General features: G+C 39.1%; 2 protein-coding genes across 4 annotated transcripts in view; one reads left to right on the plus strand and one right to left on the minus strand.

Moving 5' to 3' along the window:
* Positions 1-27: 27 nt before the first annotated feature.
* Positions 28-4,987, plus strand: STARD5 (StAR related lipid transfer domain containing 5). The gene is made up of 6 exons (XM_040569758.1): positions 28-177; positions 275-324; positions 423-555; positions 1,901-2,018; positions 2,808-2,901; positions 3,491-4,987. Exons 1-6 carry the CDS (start codon positions 88-90, stop codon positions 3,636-3,638), a joined length of 633 nt encoding a protein of 210 aa, XP_040425692.1. The 5' UTR covers positions 28-87; the 3' UTR covers positions 3,639-4,987.
* The window catches only part of IL16 (interleukin 16), a 39,779-nt gene continuing 28,402 nt past the window's right edge, over positions 4,203-15,579 (minus strand). For 2 of the 3 annotated variants that reach the window (XM_040569756.1, XM_040569755.1), the window contains 7 exons: positions 14,733-14,874; positions 12,437-13,532; positions 10,887-11,070; positions 9,178-9,279; positions 8,243-8,492; positions 7,223-7,348; positions 4,203-6,967 (listed from right to left, as the gene is read on the minus strand). In XM_040569756.1, the coding sequence (XP_040425690.1) occupies positions 6,774-6,967; positions 7,223-7,348; positions 8,243-8,492; positions 9,178-9,279; positions 10,887-11,070; positions 12,437-13,532; positions 14,733-14,874 (2,094 nt within the window). In that variant the 3' untranslated portion in view covers positions 4,203-6,773. The remainder of the gene's footprint in view (positions 6,968-7,222; positions 7,349-8,242; positions 8,493-9,177; positions 9,280-10,886; positions 11,071-12,436; positions 13,533-14,732; positions 14,875-15,579) is intronic. The other variant, XM_040569757.1, reaches the window with a different exon arrangement.

Here is a 15,579-nt window from a genome sequence, read left to right on the forward strand (position 1 = left end):
CAGGTGAGGGGGAGGTGCCGCCATCGGCCCACAGGGAGCGGGCGCCTCACAGGCTGCGGCCGAGCGGCGGCTCCGCCCTGCCCGGCCATGGACTACGCGGGGCTCGCTGAGGCGGCGGCGGCCAAAATCGGGCTGTACCGGCGGGACCCCGGCGGCTGGCGGGGCTGCCGGAGCACGGTGAGCCCGGGGAGGGACGTGCGGTGGGGATCGGGGCAGGCAGGGGGACAGGGGGGTCAGTTTGATGCCGGCTCACAGCTCTCACCCATCCCCGCAGAGCGAGGTTGTGCTGTCGTGGAGACCCTCGGCTGAGTTCAACGGCAACGTGTGAGTAAAGCTGGGGCGTTTTGCGGACCGACCGGGGCCGGGCTGGGGGCGATGTGGGGTGGAGCAGCGGGATTTGCTTTCGTTTCGCCCTGCCGCAGGTACAGGGCAGAGGGGACCGTGCCCGCCTGCCCGGAGGATGTCTGGGAGTGCATAAAACCGGTGGCTGGCGGGCTGAGAACCAAGTGGGACCAGAACGTGAAGGACTTCGAGGTCGTGGAAACCGTCAGTGATGTGAGTTCCTTAAGAAACGTGGCGGTGGGGTTAATGAGCGGGGTTTTCAGAGGGATTGGGCTCTGCCTTCTGAAACAGCCTACGTCACGTGCAGGTAAAAAGGGTCTCAAGAAGTTGTGCAGCCTCTGTCTGGATCAGTGTGACAGTACTGGGATTAGGAATCTATTCTTTTGAGTACAATTTTGAGTAAATTCTATCTATTATCAGTGGATTATCTTTGTGAAAGGAACTACTGTACGTTTTTGGCTAAATACTTTAATGTTGTAAACTTACATGTTTTTAAACTACAAATATTCCAGCATTACATTGTTGTTAATGCTGTAAATCAAGGTAAGTGTGATTATTTTTAACAAGATATCTGTGAGGAAAGAGAAGGTTTAGCGAGCATATAGACTTAAGTAAGTAGTGAAGGTTCACATTATCAACCATTAATTCAGGCCCTGTCTTGCACCATGGCAGCACCCAGTGCTCTGTGCTCTGTGCCACTGTCTTTGGCTGGCTCAGCACTTTGCTTCAGTGTCTCCCTCTTCAAAACATAGATGCTGCACTTGGAGCATTACAGATGAAAAGGGCTGTGTGTGAGCAGTGGCTGCTCCTGTTGCTGTGATTGTACAGTCTAATTTCCTTTTTTTTTTTCTTTGTGTGTCAGAACTTTAAAAACATGTTGGATTTAGATCCCCAAATCAAAAGTGGATATTTGTGCTTGGAGATATCCAGGGTGCAAGCACAACCATTCCCAGGGATGTTTGTGGAAGTCCTGTGAAAGTTTTTCTTGTTGGAGCCTTACAGGCAATCAGTTATAATCCTTGATTTCAGAAGCGGTACAGCTTGCTGTTTGAAATTCACAGACATTGTCAGATTTGCCAGCATTTACCAATGTAGTAGAAACCTCTGTTTTGGGGTGCCTATCCACTATAGAGCCTCCATAGAAGGGGATGGAAGTCTTAAGGTTTCTTCAGGGTAACAAATCTGGGTATCAAGTTGCCTTACTATGTGATATGCTACAAAGAAGATATCTTCATGAAATTCCTGGAAAAGAGAAGCGTTTTAACTGTCCCATGAGCATACATGTGCCAGATTTGCTTTTCAGCACCCCTTGTGGTATCTGACCTTAAGTGACCTGGGAACAATGCAGCATCATTGTGTTTTTCTTCATTAAGCTGTTCTTTGTCAACATACCTTGGTGCCTTTTGCCTGTGCTGATTTGCATTTTTTTTCAACAAATGGTGTAATAGAACTCATGATAAGTTTTTCAAGCGTAACTAAAAGAGTACCAGAAGGCACAGGGATTTTTACGCTGAACTTGTGAGAGCATCAGCTGACATAAGGCTTTTGTAATTTCTAGGCGGTCTCTGTATGCAGAACCACAACCCCTTCGGCTTTCATGAGGATTATTTCACCAAGAGAATTTGTGGATGTGGTCCTAATGAAGCAATATGAGGATGGGACAATGCTATCTGCTGGTAAGATGCTTGTGCTCATGTTGTGTTGGGAGTTAATTGGCAGCTACCAGAAATAAATATAAAATACAAAGTTATATGCTGCTTAGTAGCTATTAATCTGATTTTGATCAAAAGGTAAAATATTAGTGGTCTCTAGTCACTGTTTTTTCTTAGGCAGAGTATATATATAAAGCCATGTTAAAGTTCAGAATATCATACCGCTGGCTTGTGGTTCCTATGAAACCAAATAGTGCTGATTTTTTAAGGGACTGCTGCATGGAAGGATGCTTCTTTGTTTTCCTTTTCATCCTATTGTTTGCTTGTTGCAAGTCAGTGCTTTTATTGCCCCTCTGTTCAGCTGCCCAATTTTCCCATCCTGTTCAGGAACAATTTGCCAGGAATTTATATACCTGCTGGAGTGCAGCTTCTCAGCAATCAAGGGGCCTATACCTCTGTGGCATAGATTACTTGGAAGCAACTTGAATGACCTCTCAAGAAAAGCAATGCACTGTCACAGCACAGGTTCAATAAAACTCCCTCAAAACATCTTAATACTTAGAGCTCAGTAACTGTTGCTTCTGAATTTAAAACTTCTTTGATTTTTTCAATTCTGTAGCCAGAGTGGTTCCTTTTTAATGGTCTTTTCTGACTGCTTGCATGGCGCAGCCCAACATTAAAAATGTTACGCAGCCATTCTTAAATATATTCTCTTACAGCGAGTTTGCTGCTCAGCTGGTGCTTTGAGCACAAGGGGCCCTTTCCCATCTCCTGTGAAAATTACATCTCTTACTTAATTGCTTTTTCTTGTAGCCACCAATGTGGAACACCCACAGTGTCCTCGTCAACCAAATTTTGTGAGAGGGTTTAATTATCCCTGTGGCTGTTTCTGTATACCTCTTCCAGGGTAAGTAGAGATCTATTTGACCACTATGTATTCTGAAGTCCTTCTTATCCATTGTGCAGTGTGGTTTTGTGTATATGGCTACACGTGATCTATAGCACCTCAGCAATAACACATTCCTATCTTCCTGTGACTTGTAGTCGTTATGACTGAGTGCCTTCTTTGTTCTATTCTGTGTGGTGAATTAGTCTCTCCTAGAGATAATTCTTCAGTGTTACAGGAACTATCATTGTGGTAGGATTCTTGCTGACCTCTTAAACAGAGATTCAGCAGAACATACAAGTATGGTCTTAATTTGGGGGAAATGAGTATCCAGTTGTTTATTACATTGTCATTGTTCATAAACAGAATCGTGTACCTAATGAGGGCCTAGCTTAACTGTAATTTGATTTGCGGGGATAGCCACGTTCATAGAAATAATGTCTGTTGTTTTCTTGTTTCCTAAAAAAAGAACTTAGAAATATCTGTCATCAGATAATGCATGTAAGGAACTTAGAAATATCTGTCATCAGATAATGCATGTAAGAGTAATTGTAAAGTCCTAAATGTTTCCAAACCTCTGGCTATAAAATCATTTGCATTGTCTTTGCAGGGAACCAGACAAGACTCAACTCCTCAGTTTCTTTCAGACAGATCTTGGTGGCTATCTTCCCCAGACGGTGGTGGATTCCTTCTTTCCAGCTAGCATAGCTGGATTTTACAGCAATCTGACCAAAGCCGTTAAGGCATTAAAAGCATGACAAGACTAAATGCTGGCATCACGAGCTGAGGGTAGGAAAGAACTGGTAGCTTGAGGGTAGAAATCATGGGAAATATGAAGCTGACCTATAGCCATTTTTTTTAACCAGCAAAGAAACTTGGGAAACATGAAATGGGAAGAATGGATTGAGCAAAGTACATTTCTAAAACAGCATTTTCTGCCTGTCTATTCAAAGCAACGCATACTTTTCTAATAAGCTCTCCTTCATTTTCATAATTAGAGGAATGTCATAACAGAGGCTGGAAGAATCCTAGAGGCAGCACTGCTGGCTGGTTGCGGGGAGAAGATGTGTGTACTAGAACTCTTCTTTCTCATTGCCTAAGAGGAGGAGCATCACTAAAATCCACTTAGCATTACCAGTATTAGTCAGGTGCAAGTGAGCCCTGTTTTGTCTCTGAAGCTCCTTGTAGACTCCTGCAGAACAATGTTCCTTCCCCAAATGAAGAGGTAGCTCTTCTGCTGCCAGCCCTCATAGAGCTGCTCAGATGTTCCAGTGAGACCAGGCCAGTAAGATTTAAAAGTCAGAATTGATTGGATTTTTTTATAGGATCTACTTTTTTGTTCCCACAGATAACAGGTAGTCTTCATGGTAAATATATCTTAGGTGCTTCTTTTCCTAAATCAAGATCTAGCAGTGCAAATCAATTCATAGGTCTGTTGGTTGACACATAGACACTCCTCTTTCCTTCCCTCTACCAAAACCAGTGATTTCCGTAATGTCATGAACCAAACTGCACTGACACAGGGGCAATAAATAATGAGCATTAAGCACTTTACTTGCTATTTTTAACTGCACTTGTAATGATCACGTATTTTAAACATTTTACCGTTTTTTGTGGTGAGAGGTCTTAACGGGTAAATAATCTTTTCTGTAGCTCAGTAGTGACTTGACAGCCTATAAGGACATTTCTTTCTGTCTAAGACTGGTTTACCTCACAGCACTATCTTGGGAAATCAGCTCCTGATCTAGTGTGTAGTGATGTGTGCAGCTTTTGAAAATATTTATGCTTCTGGTTACTGCAGGAGTGTCAGACATTATTATGGTTACATATAATTACAAAAGGAAAATAAATTGCTGTATTAGAAATTTAAATGTAGGTTGTGATTTTAATGCTGTAATTTGGTTATTTAACAAGGTTATTATGCTTTGCTGTTCTGTATTTGTTTTATATTTAGTATGGGGTATAGATTTGCATACAAAGTTTTCCACTGTCATTTTCACCCTGTGGAATAGATTTTTAAAGGAAGCAATTTTTAATCTAGTCTCTTTTGCAAAGAAAGATGTAAAAATCCGTACAAGTATGATGAAATAAATATTTTTTTGCTGTCTTGTTGTTTTCCTGAATGATTCTCTAAAATTGCTCCACATTCACCTGCACAGAGAAACTTAAAGAGACACTCAGACCTCCAGCATCTTTCTGAATTCAATGCAATAAGGCAGAGAAGAGCTTTCACTCCTGTTTGCGCTCCCCACTAGGTGTTTTGGTCTGTGGTTGGTCCGTATTTCCATTTTAGATTGCTGCTTTCTGTGCTTAAAGAAGGGTAATACATTCACTGAGGAGAGATTGGGGCCTGATATTACAGAGGTTTGTATGTATTTAAGTAAATATACTATAGTTTTTAGTTGGGCATGAAGTTTGATATCTGGGCAGATCTTTGCAGGATTATGATTAATTAGTAAAAAGTTCAAAGAGCAGAGCTCACATCACCACTGATTATTCCTGCAAGTAAACCTTTTGCAGACAGTGGGAGCCTTTTATTAGCTATTTATTGTATATTTGTTATATTTTTATATTACTCTGAACAATAAAGGTGATAGGTGAATCTCTTCATTGGAATAACTTGAGGATCCTTTCTCTGAGTGCTCAGTGTTTTCTATTCAGAAGGAATTAAGAGCACTTAACATTCAGTCTTCTGCTATGCCAAATTGGAGATGCAAATGTCCCAGTGAAGATCATCCTGTAAGATCTTGGAGGACTCCCCTGTGTAACCTTAGAAGGATGCAGCAGATTCCCAGAATATGGGGAAGGTGAGCAGCCAAGGATGACAACCAGTGTAGCCATATGGCTTTCAACTAGTGAATGAATACTTCTATCCTGGTGTTGTTTGTCTCCCTTGAGAGAAACAGTTTAGAGAGAACCAAAGGGTGCACAAGATCGCCTTCCTGTAGGTGCACGTGCTGTTTGTAGGATTCCATACAGTGTTTGGAGATCAGTCCCAGAATACTGATAGCAGCATTTGAAGTATAGATTTGTGTCCAAGTTATTTAGTGTTTCTAGAATAAATATATGGATTTGGAAGGTTTAATTCAGAAACACTGGCACTTTTCCTTACAAAACTAGCAGAGATATTTCAAAATACATGTGTGGTCAGAAGGTAAGTCTTGGTTCTAAATGGCCTTGTTGCTCTCCCACTTTAGTACTCTGAGATGTCTGGCCAGAGGAAGGTTGGGAGAACCTCCACTGTATTACCCTCAGCTTCCAGCCTCACCCGTGCAATACGATGAGATGCTCCCCTGTGTTTGCCTGCTGGAGTCAAGATGTCTCTTTCAACTGCTAGTAGAAAGTTACCCTAGTTAGTTTTTGGCTGTTCTGCAGTTTGAATAGAAAAGCTGGAGTTTCTCAGGGCACGTTTTAGTTTTGATACACTAAGATGCATCCCACTTTCTCTGCCTTTTATGCATCCTGTGTTGCAGTGTTTAGTTGTTGGCTTTCCCTCCTTCTGTGAAGGTAAGGCAGGGAGCAAAAACAGCAGAACAGAACTGAATACTTAACCATAGAATGTGCTTCTGATATTTAAGTTAATGGCTTAAAATAGGAGAGTACTTACTATAGCCGTCACATTTTATTACAACCAGTATATTATTAATAAATCATTTTTATCATTCTACGATTTGTAACAACCACTTCTGAATGTTGAAATAATAATACTGCATGTTTTGTGCACATCTTCACATTTTATCCCGAACAGCTTTCTCTGTATCTGCCAGTAAAATTGTATGTACTTTTCATATATTCTTTCTGAATATCTTGCTCTGCTAGCCAAATGATAATCCCCTACACCCCATTTTTTTCTTTATTTTTTGGTAATATTGGCAGTAGTCTAATAACTCCTCTTACAAAGTTTCAGATGCCTTGGTGGTAACAGAGCTTGGATTCCTTCTCTTGATGATAGCTGTGATAGGCCCGTCAGGTAATGCCTTGATTATATTCCATGCTTCAAAACGAGTGAGTCCTTGCATGGCAGTTGTGTGCACTTGTAATAGCTCATCACCAGGCTGAACGGTGCTGCTTTGTTCTAACGCAGTCCCTGGGGGGGGGGGGGGGGGGGGGGGTAATAAGAAAAATAATAGTAATAAATCTTTCAATGGAGGAATTTTTAGTGATTCTTTCACTCATTAAGAATCACCATCACGTTTGGTATAAACCACCTGGTCTCAGCAGGCAAAAACTACTTGCACTGCATTTAAAAACAATCATTTTCATGGGTATAAATCAGCAGTCAGTTATGAACTGCACATTTGTATCAGCTAAGAACCTGCATATGCACATTTAAGTATGTTACCTTTAAATATTCTGTTGATGACAATGGGTTTGTCTCCATGAATAGAGCCCTTCCCTCCTTCCAGACTGAATCCCAAACCAGCAGGTGTTTTTTCTAGAGTTACAGTGCAGATTGTATCTTCAGTTGCTGAAAATAAATGGAAAGTTATCAGATGGGCACCACATATCTGGAAATGTTACAAAATCTGGATCTGTTACAAAAAATGAACTGTTTTGTTTGCTAAGGAACTAAAAACTGCCAAATGAAAAAGAAAACAATAGTTTTTAATTCCTCTTTTTGTGATTGTCAGGCCCTCTGGGAAGTTGGAGTACGTTGTATTTGAACTCATGGCAGAATAGAAATATAAAAATGAAAGCTGGTGATATTTACTAGAATTATAAAAATATGTTCAATGAACAAAATTTATGATAAACATACTTGATGTTAATTTTGAAATTTTTATTAATTATAAAGGGCTAATTTTTATTTGCAGTACATAACTAAAGCTCCAGATCTCAAGATTATGCTTTAGAACAAAACACAAAAAATATCTTAGAAATGTCAGTTTCTGCAAAAATCTGTCCTTGCCATGTTTCAGATGTAGCCACCAGCTACATCAAACACTAGCACGATGCTCAAACCAAAAATTCTTTCACAAAGAAAAAGTCTTGTAAAGTAGAAACTGTAATATTAAAGAATCACTGATCGCTGAACTGTCACTATAACTGTATTTAGACCTGTTACTACGATAGTAGTATTTGCATGTTTTCAGAAATTCATACTGAGGATCTCACACTTCTTTCTTTTTTCTCCTTTCTTTCTTCAGAATGTTCATTTATTTTAGAAATCCATCAATTCTTTTCCACTCTAACAAAGTTATTCCAAATATCTATTTCAGGATTGTTTATTAACTGTTCTGTCCATAATCATGGTTCTCAGATTTACCCAGCCTTACTGAGCTGCTTTATGAACAGCAAGGATTTCAGGTGATGATTAAACACTTAGTAGGTGGGGGCAGCAAGGTAACGGCACTGAACTTACCAGAGTCTTGTGAGGCATCACTTGCTACTGAAGATGTACTAGAATCAATTGAAATGCTGTTTTTTTCTCCATCTTTAGCTTTTCTAGTGACGACAACAGCTTGTCTGGGTTGTCGAGCCTGTCGCATAATTGCTGAGGCATCATTGTGAGTTGCACCTTTAAGGGACTTTCCATTAATGGACAGTACTTCATCTCCTTTCTGAATGGTTCCTTCCTGAGATGCTAGTCCATTGGGAAACACTTTATGAACCTATTGAAAAGCCCAGTCACCATGCAGACACACAAGAAAAGAGAAGAGGAAAAACAAGATAAATCACTATGGTTAATAGTTTTTACTATGTGCATTTTTCATTCTGTGACAGGAAAAAATTGTTTCTAGCACATTTCAGGGCTGAAGGCTGAAAGTATTTGTACAGATAAGCTCTCCGGGACACAGGACTCATCAGGCAGCAAGGCAATCTTTCTAGCCCTGGTATCAGATGGCCAACACCCTGCTGCCCACAGTACGTACCATGCCTGTACTTCTTGACCCTCTTGCTACTCTGCCAGTCAGAAGGTATGAAGCTAGTCTCTAGCCTTGCCTGTCTACACACACACCTCACTCCTCCTGGTAGGACTGACCACCCTGTATGGTCTTCTATAAGCATTGGGGTCTTCTATAAGCATGAGGGCTGTGGGCTGTTGGATTTCAGACCTGTTTAGGATGGTGCCCGAGAAAACAGGACACCACTGCCAGTCACCTGGAGAGGGCAGCACTGTGCAGAAGGATCTCGTTCTTGCACACTTAAGACCGCGATTTTTCTGATCTATCAGCACAGCTGCCTATTTTCATTATGCTGAAAGACAACCTCTGTAGTAGAAAACCAGCAACTTATACATTTCTTTTTAGATAGAGTAGTTGTTTTCAGAGTACTTTTTTGAAAGATGCTACTTACTGTTATCACTTTGTTTTCTAGATCAACGCCCCCTGCCAGGCTAAATCCAAGCCCAGTGTCTTCCTCTTTATGCAAAATTGTAACATGAATATCATCAAATTCCTAGGCAGAGAAGGGAATTGTGTTAAGAACATCTTAGTATATAAATCAGAATAACTGGAAAATCCATACATTTTGTTTTTGTCCATGGGAATTTTGTAATGAGACCTAAGGACATAGACATAGTGCTGAGACATGTTTATAGTTTTGATCAAATTCACAAATCAATTACCTATTTTATAAAACGTTTCTGTGTCCAAAACTGTTATGTTCTGTAAATAGGTTATCTGTTAGGTCTGGACTATAAATTGGATTATGTTAAAGAGAGCTGTAGAAACTGAAAATATTTAATTGTGTAGAGGGCCTTGCTTTGGAAAAAGAGGAAAAATAATTTGTCACACAACTAATGTGGATATAAGTGCCATAGCTTAAAGATTGCTTCCAAAATGTATTTTATTTTTTTAACAACAGTCTAGTAACAGAATCAGAGTGAACTGTTTTTGACAGTTATTGCAAAAAAGCATTTGTATATGGTAACAACTCCTGTTTAGTGTAGTTTCCTAAGGAAACATGGCTTTCTTGACCACATTTCGTAATTGTTTTCAGAATGTGACCAATTGTCATTGCATCTGTTGCTATTGTCTTGTTTCCTTCCACAATTGAATTCACCAGCCATCTGCAATGAGACAGAGCGTAGGTGCTGCTCAGAGATTGTCCTTAAAGTTTCATTGTGGAATAATTTTACAGGTAATAAGACCAAGAAATATCAACATGGGATGTTGACAAGAAGCACAAACTGATACGAAACTTGGCTTTCATAAATTCTGCTTATCAAACTGCTTTTTTTTTTTTTTTTTTCAATTTACCAGCAAGTTCTTAAAGAACTAGAGGCTAATATTGATTTCATACAACATGAAAATGTGTTTTAGTAGCTGCAAGTTTGTCAGCAAGAAAATGTCCACCTGGCTGGTATTGTGGTAGGCAGACATGAATAGGCACCCAATAGATAGGCACCCAAGCTTCATTCAGTACAGATGCAATCCACAACTAACCTAGGAGTTGTGCCACTGCAGTTTAGCTAAGAGGCAAAAATATATTAACTTAGGCTCATTGGCACATTAATATAGTTATACTGCTTTTGGGCTGCTTGTAAAGTCTAACATGGTAAACACACAGCTGCCAGCAGAAGACTGTTTTCCATGCAAAGCACTAGATATTGTCTGCTTTTTCTTTGAGTGTGGGCAGTCTTTTTAAAAGTCTTTACAGTTTTGGAATACACGTTTAGCCTTGATTTTGGCTCGTATTGAACATTATTACAATTCTAGATGAATCCAGGAGTACTAAAGGATGTTCAATCCCCAAGAGGAGGCATTAGGCATCTCAGACTGGGAACCCACAAAAAATGAAAGGTGTCCCAAGTATCAGTGTCTACTTCATGCACTGACCTCACTTGCTCTGTAGCTGTTATCAGTTACTTAAATGGGTGTTAGTCTTGCTTAGTTATCGTGGTAGACTTCTTTAAGATTTCAGATCAAAAGAGCTAACTATTACTACTGATACATATTGATGTAACTTGTTCATTTGTGAAAAATGTAAAGTCGCAAAGATTAAGTAGGCACATCCACTCCACAGCTCTCTGAAAATCATACAGGAAAAAAAAGTTGATTTACCTTTAAGGTTGCTTCATCTAATGATTTTACTTCCTCTATAAGTTTTGCTAACTCCTCAGGGGAAAGCAGAGAGATGACGGACTGCCCTGACACACCGGATGCTTGAGGTGAGCCGTGTTCCTGTTTCTCTTCCTCTTTCTCGCTGTCTGCTAAGCTCACAGTGTATTCTCTCAACTCAGAAAGGCTGTGTCCCATTGTGAAAAGAATAAAAAGGAAACGTTGAGTTATGAAAGAATATACACAAGCATAGAACAGACAATTCTAGCAGTCATATTTTGATCTTACCATTTTTGGGGAGGCAGCTCTCTCTTGTAATATGTCTTATAAATACATATATCATAGTTTAACAGAAGCAGGATCCATCATATAGGAGAACAAGAATAATCTCTCAGCTCCAGGCTAAAACAGACCTAAATAAATGTCTGTGGTTTTGTTGCTGTTTGTTTTGTTTTTCAATCTCTCATGCGATTTTGTGTTTTCCAGATAAGCCTGGGATTAGATAAAGAGGTGGGTTTTGATTTGGGGCTTTTTCCTTTTTTTATCAAGAAAGGAATTCTTGTAGGTATGCATGTAAGGCTGTTTTGCTAAGAGGCAATTTTCACAGTATTTTTAATTAGAGCTAGAAAATACTACTCAAGTTGAGCAGATTTAAGAGATTCAGATGGACACTCGAAATCCAGGGTTTATCTGGATCACCATGTAAATCTCTTGATGTGCAGCCGTCACAGACTGTAACTCTCTGGTAAAAGATAATAAGTTTTGTTAATAAAACTGTCTCTGAGAAGACAAACAGTAGATTTTTTTTTTTTTTAACCTGTGCAATAGAATTTTGAAAGAGTTTTGGAAGGTTCATATGTACTTTTGAAATATTTTGTCAAGTGTTATCTTTATTCACTTTGTTCTTTCCTGAAATCCCTGACTAGCTGTTAACAGAAAATGCATACGAATCATAGGAAGCAAGACTGAGCAGGGTGATACTATTGTGTCATGGGGAATGCCTAGGCTCCACTCTGCTACATCACCTTTGTGTACTTGAGCCAGAATTGCTTCTGCTTAAGACAGAAGTATTATTGCAGTGATACACAGTATAACTGCATAACTTACCCGGAGAGTTGGTGGCACTCAAGTCAAATATTAGGAGCGTCAGGATTTTTACATCACCTCATCACTGTGACTGGCTACAGCAGTTTATTTTGGGGAAGCTTAATCATAAGGTTTTCACATAATTTAGAAATAGGGTACTCAAATTCCTCTGCTTCCTCACTGGCAAATGCATACTTTTCATTATCAGTAATGAATAATTACTGGTAACCTTCTGCCTCTTTAACTAGGAGGAAGTTTGAAATATGCCTATATATATATAAAACAAATTAAAAATAAAAGTAATAATTACACAAGTCATTCAAACTTTTGTGTTCTTAAAAGTTCCTTAACTCAATTTGTGTTTTACAATTGTGCGCTCCTAACATAGAGTGTTAATCTGTCAGCTAATCACAACACAGACCCAGCAATACTGATCTGCAAATCTGATTTTAAATACGATATCTTACTTTAGAGAAAATCCAGTATCCATGTGATGATTCTCACTTGCAGGTAAGAGAGAAGTCCCATCCTCTTCCACAGAGGACTGAGACAAGGTTTCCAGAGCTTCCCATGCACTGTTTCCCGAAGGGACTGGGGACTGAGGAAGGCAAAGCAAAGATTTCATTAAAGCAGATGACACCTGGCTACTGATGGAATAGATTTTGCTATATTTTTCATCGTATGTCTTCATCATCTCACAGGACTGGGTAGCGGTAAGTGGAAAGCTTCGTGATCTTAGGTTATGTGCTTTTGTTACTGATAATGCACGGGAAGTTGTAATGGCTTCTGTAGTTGAAAGGCCTGAGGAATTTTCAGAGTTGGCATTGTTGTTTTCCTCTGAGCTAGCTGCAAGGACCTCCTTGGGAGAGGAAGTTCTGTCTAGGCTTTTTGTACCCATCACCACAGATGACTTTGACTGTTGTTGGCTATTTTCTGAGCATTGGAGAAAGGCTTGGTTTAAATGGGTTGGAGACCCCTCTGACCCTTTTGGGCTGGGAGGGTGCTCTTTCTGGACAGATGTTTTCAGGCTAAGCCTTCGGTGTACTTTTTCAGGTGACTGCGGAGCACTCAAAGATTCAAATGAGCTTATTCTTTGTTTTATTGATGATCCCCTGGAAGAGAGACAGGATAAACTGGATTGCAGTTCTTTGGTGGAAATACTCTGAAGGCCAGGAGGACTTTGATCTGCCTGTGTTTTCAGGTCTGAATTTGCTTTCCTCAGTCCTTTCAGACTTTGGCGAAACCAGGCTGGCTTAGGTGCAACAGGAGGACCCTTTTTCACAATGTCATTTTCATCTGATTTTAGCACTTTTGAACTGACTATTTCTGATTCTGATTTCTGCAGAACCGCCTCTGAGCTGCTTCGGTTTTGATTTTCTTCATTTGTGTTGATGCCAGGTTGCAAATCTAAGTGGCTGTTGTCTTCACTCATTGTAGGATTAAATAAGCTTTTTATGCAGTCAGAAATCTTAACCCAAGGGTCTTCTGTTGTTGTATCAAGAGTATAATCTACACGTGCTTGCCTCTTAAGTACAGGCCTTTGTATTGATGAAAGTAGACTTCCTATATTAGAGAAAGATCGATTATTAGCAAGCTGCCTCCTTCTTCTCCTTATTCATCCTTTATTTGTGCATTGCTATTACTTCACTGAATTTGATTTTCATTCATCGCTATAAGTATTTACTCTAATATATTTTTTAATATAAATAAAAATTTAATAATAAAATTTAATATAAATAAAAAAACTTTAAATTCACAACTCTTGATCTACAAGTTCTGTTTCCTGACACTGAAATTAACTGAAAAAACAAGGCTTGCTTAGGCACAGGCTCTCTTTTCCAAAGGGGCCTGTAACTTCTAAAGGTAACCTGAAATTTTGAGACGCTGTAGTCATGATACAAACTATAGCAGTTAAACTAGATGGATAAAATTGCAATGTTATCTGCAGTGCAGTGAAAAAGCTGTTGTTACAGTAAATTCTTTTAAAAGCTCATTTTTGTTTCCTACATTTTTAAGTATATCCTGCTGTAAACAGACTCTCCCATGAAGATCTTTGATTAATGTTTATGCTAGCTGAAATTTGTGCAAACTTTTCCACTTGTATTTTTCTAGTAATTACAAACTGAATTCTCTTGTAAGAATATTTTATACGTCACAGACTAATAAGGTATCCTAACATCTTATAGGTTAGATACAGTAGAGATGAATGGAAGCAAATTTTTCTTTGTACGTTTGCACAGTTACTTTTATCTGCCTCAGAATAAAGAAAGATATAATGTTTAAGGAAATATTCTTTTAATGATCTGAGACAGAAGGTACAAATTTCTGTAAAGGTTTAGGTTAGAAGGGGACTTCTTGAGATTGTTTAGTTCCCTTAACACTGCTTCCTTTAATTTTTTAAGATACTAATTTATTATCCATGGTTTGTACCATTACAATGCTTGTCTTGAATCTATACATAAAATTGTATTTTAGAAATGCTAAAACAAAACTTTAATATTATTTTTTCAATATAAATAAGCAAAGCATCATCTGAAAAAATACAGTAATAGTATACTTGTAAAAAGTTCAAATGGACAAGAAATCATCTAGTATCCTTCTTTTAATGTAGTTTCTACTTTGTCAAGGCCTGATCAATGGATTAAAATTTCATCTGTTCACCCAAAAAATTACAAACATGGGTGAAGTCTACGTTTAAAGATGGAGGTCAAGTCAGCCCAAACTAAATGCTAGTTTCATCTCCAAGCGTCACATTAAACATACCTAAATTTGCTTTTCTTTCTTGATCTCTGCCCGCCGGAACAGCAGCTGTGTGTTCAGCATGATATGCTGTAGGAGAAGTGGTGAAGACACTGTGAGTTACGTCTGTTTGATGTCCCTCTAGCATTGGTTCTCTAACTTCCTGCTGAACAAACAGGAAATTGAAGCATGTCAGAATGTAATTATACAAACCACACTACATGAATCTGAAGAAAAACATATTTTCATTTACTTGTAATCTGAAAAGAAATACTGAGTAGGAATCAAGCTTTCACTTCTGCTTGAGATGTATTCCTCATATGACTTAATTGTTTCTGTATTTCAAGAGATCCAGCCTGGTATTTTATGGCACACTGGTAAACAGACTGAAAAAAATGCAGTTAACTTCCCAAAAATTTAGTCAACGGCAAAAACACCATAAACCAATTTTTTTCTCTTGAAGACCTTTTGCCCTGAAGGACAAGTTAAATCATTACTGCATCTTCAGAACTCTCTCTTTCATGTTCTTGGCTGGAAACACTGTGAGAGGATTAATTTGAGGTTACAATGAATGCTATTCTCAGCACCATTAACAGATGCTCTTGAAATTACTTGATTCCTTTGTTAGCAATGACACTAAATTGCCATCTCCTCTATTGTGATGCTGGAAGCGCCCTCTTTGTAGTTAAACTACAGGATTACAAATAGGAAGCAAAACCAACCAGGGTCTGTGTGTGTCCTGAAAAAAATCAGTAATTGAAGATTTCTTTAAGTTTTCCGTAATGTGGTGGTGGTGGTGGTGCAGCTTTCTTGATCTAGGAAAACCTTTCTCCATGCTTACTAGGGGCCTACTTGAAAGTTGTGCTTCTAT

Source organism: Cygnus olor, chromosome 11 (genome assembly GCF_009769625.2).
Source record: "Cygnus olor isolate bCygOlo1 chromosome 11, bCygOlo1.pri.v2, whole genome shotgun sequence".
NCBI lineage: Eukaryota > Metazoa > Chordata > Aves > Anseriformes > Anatidae > Cygnus > Cygnus olor.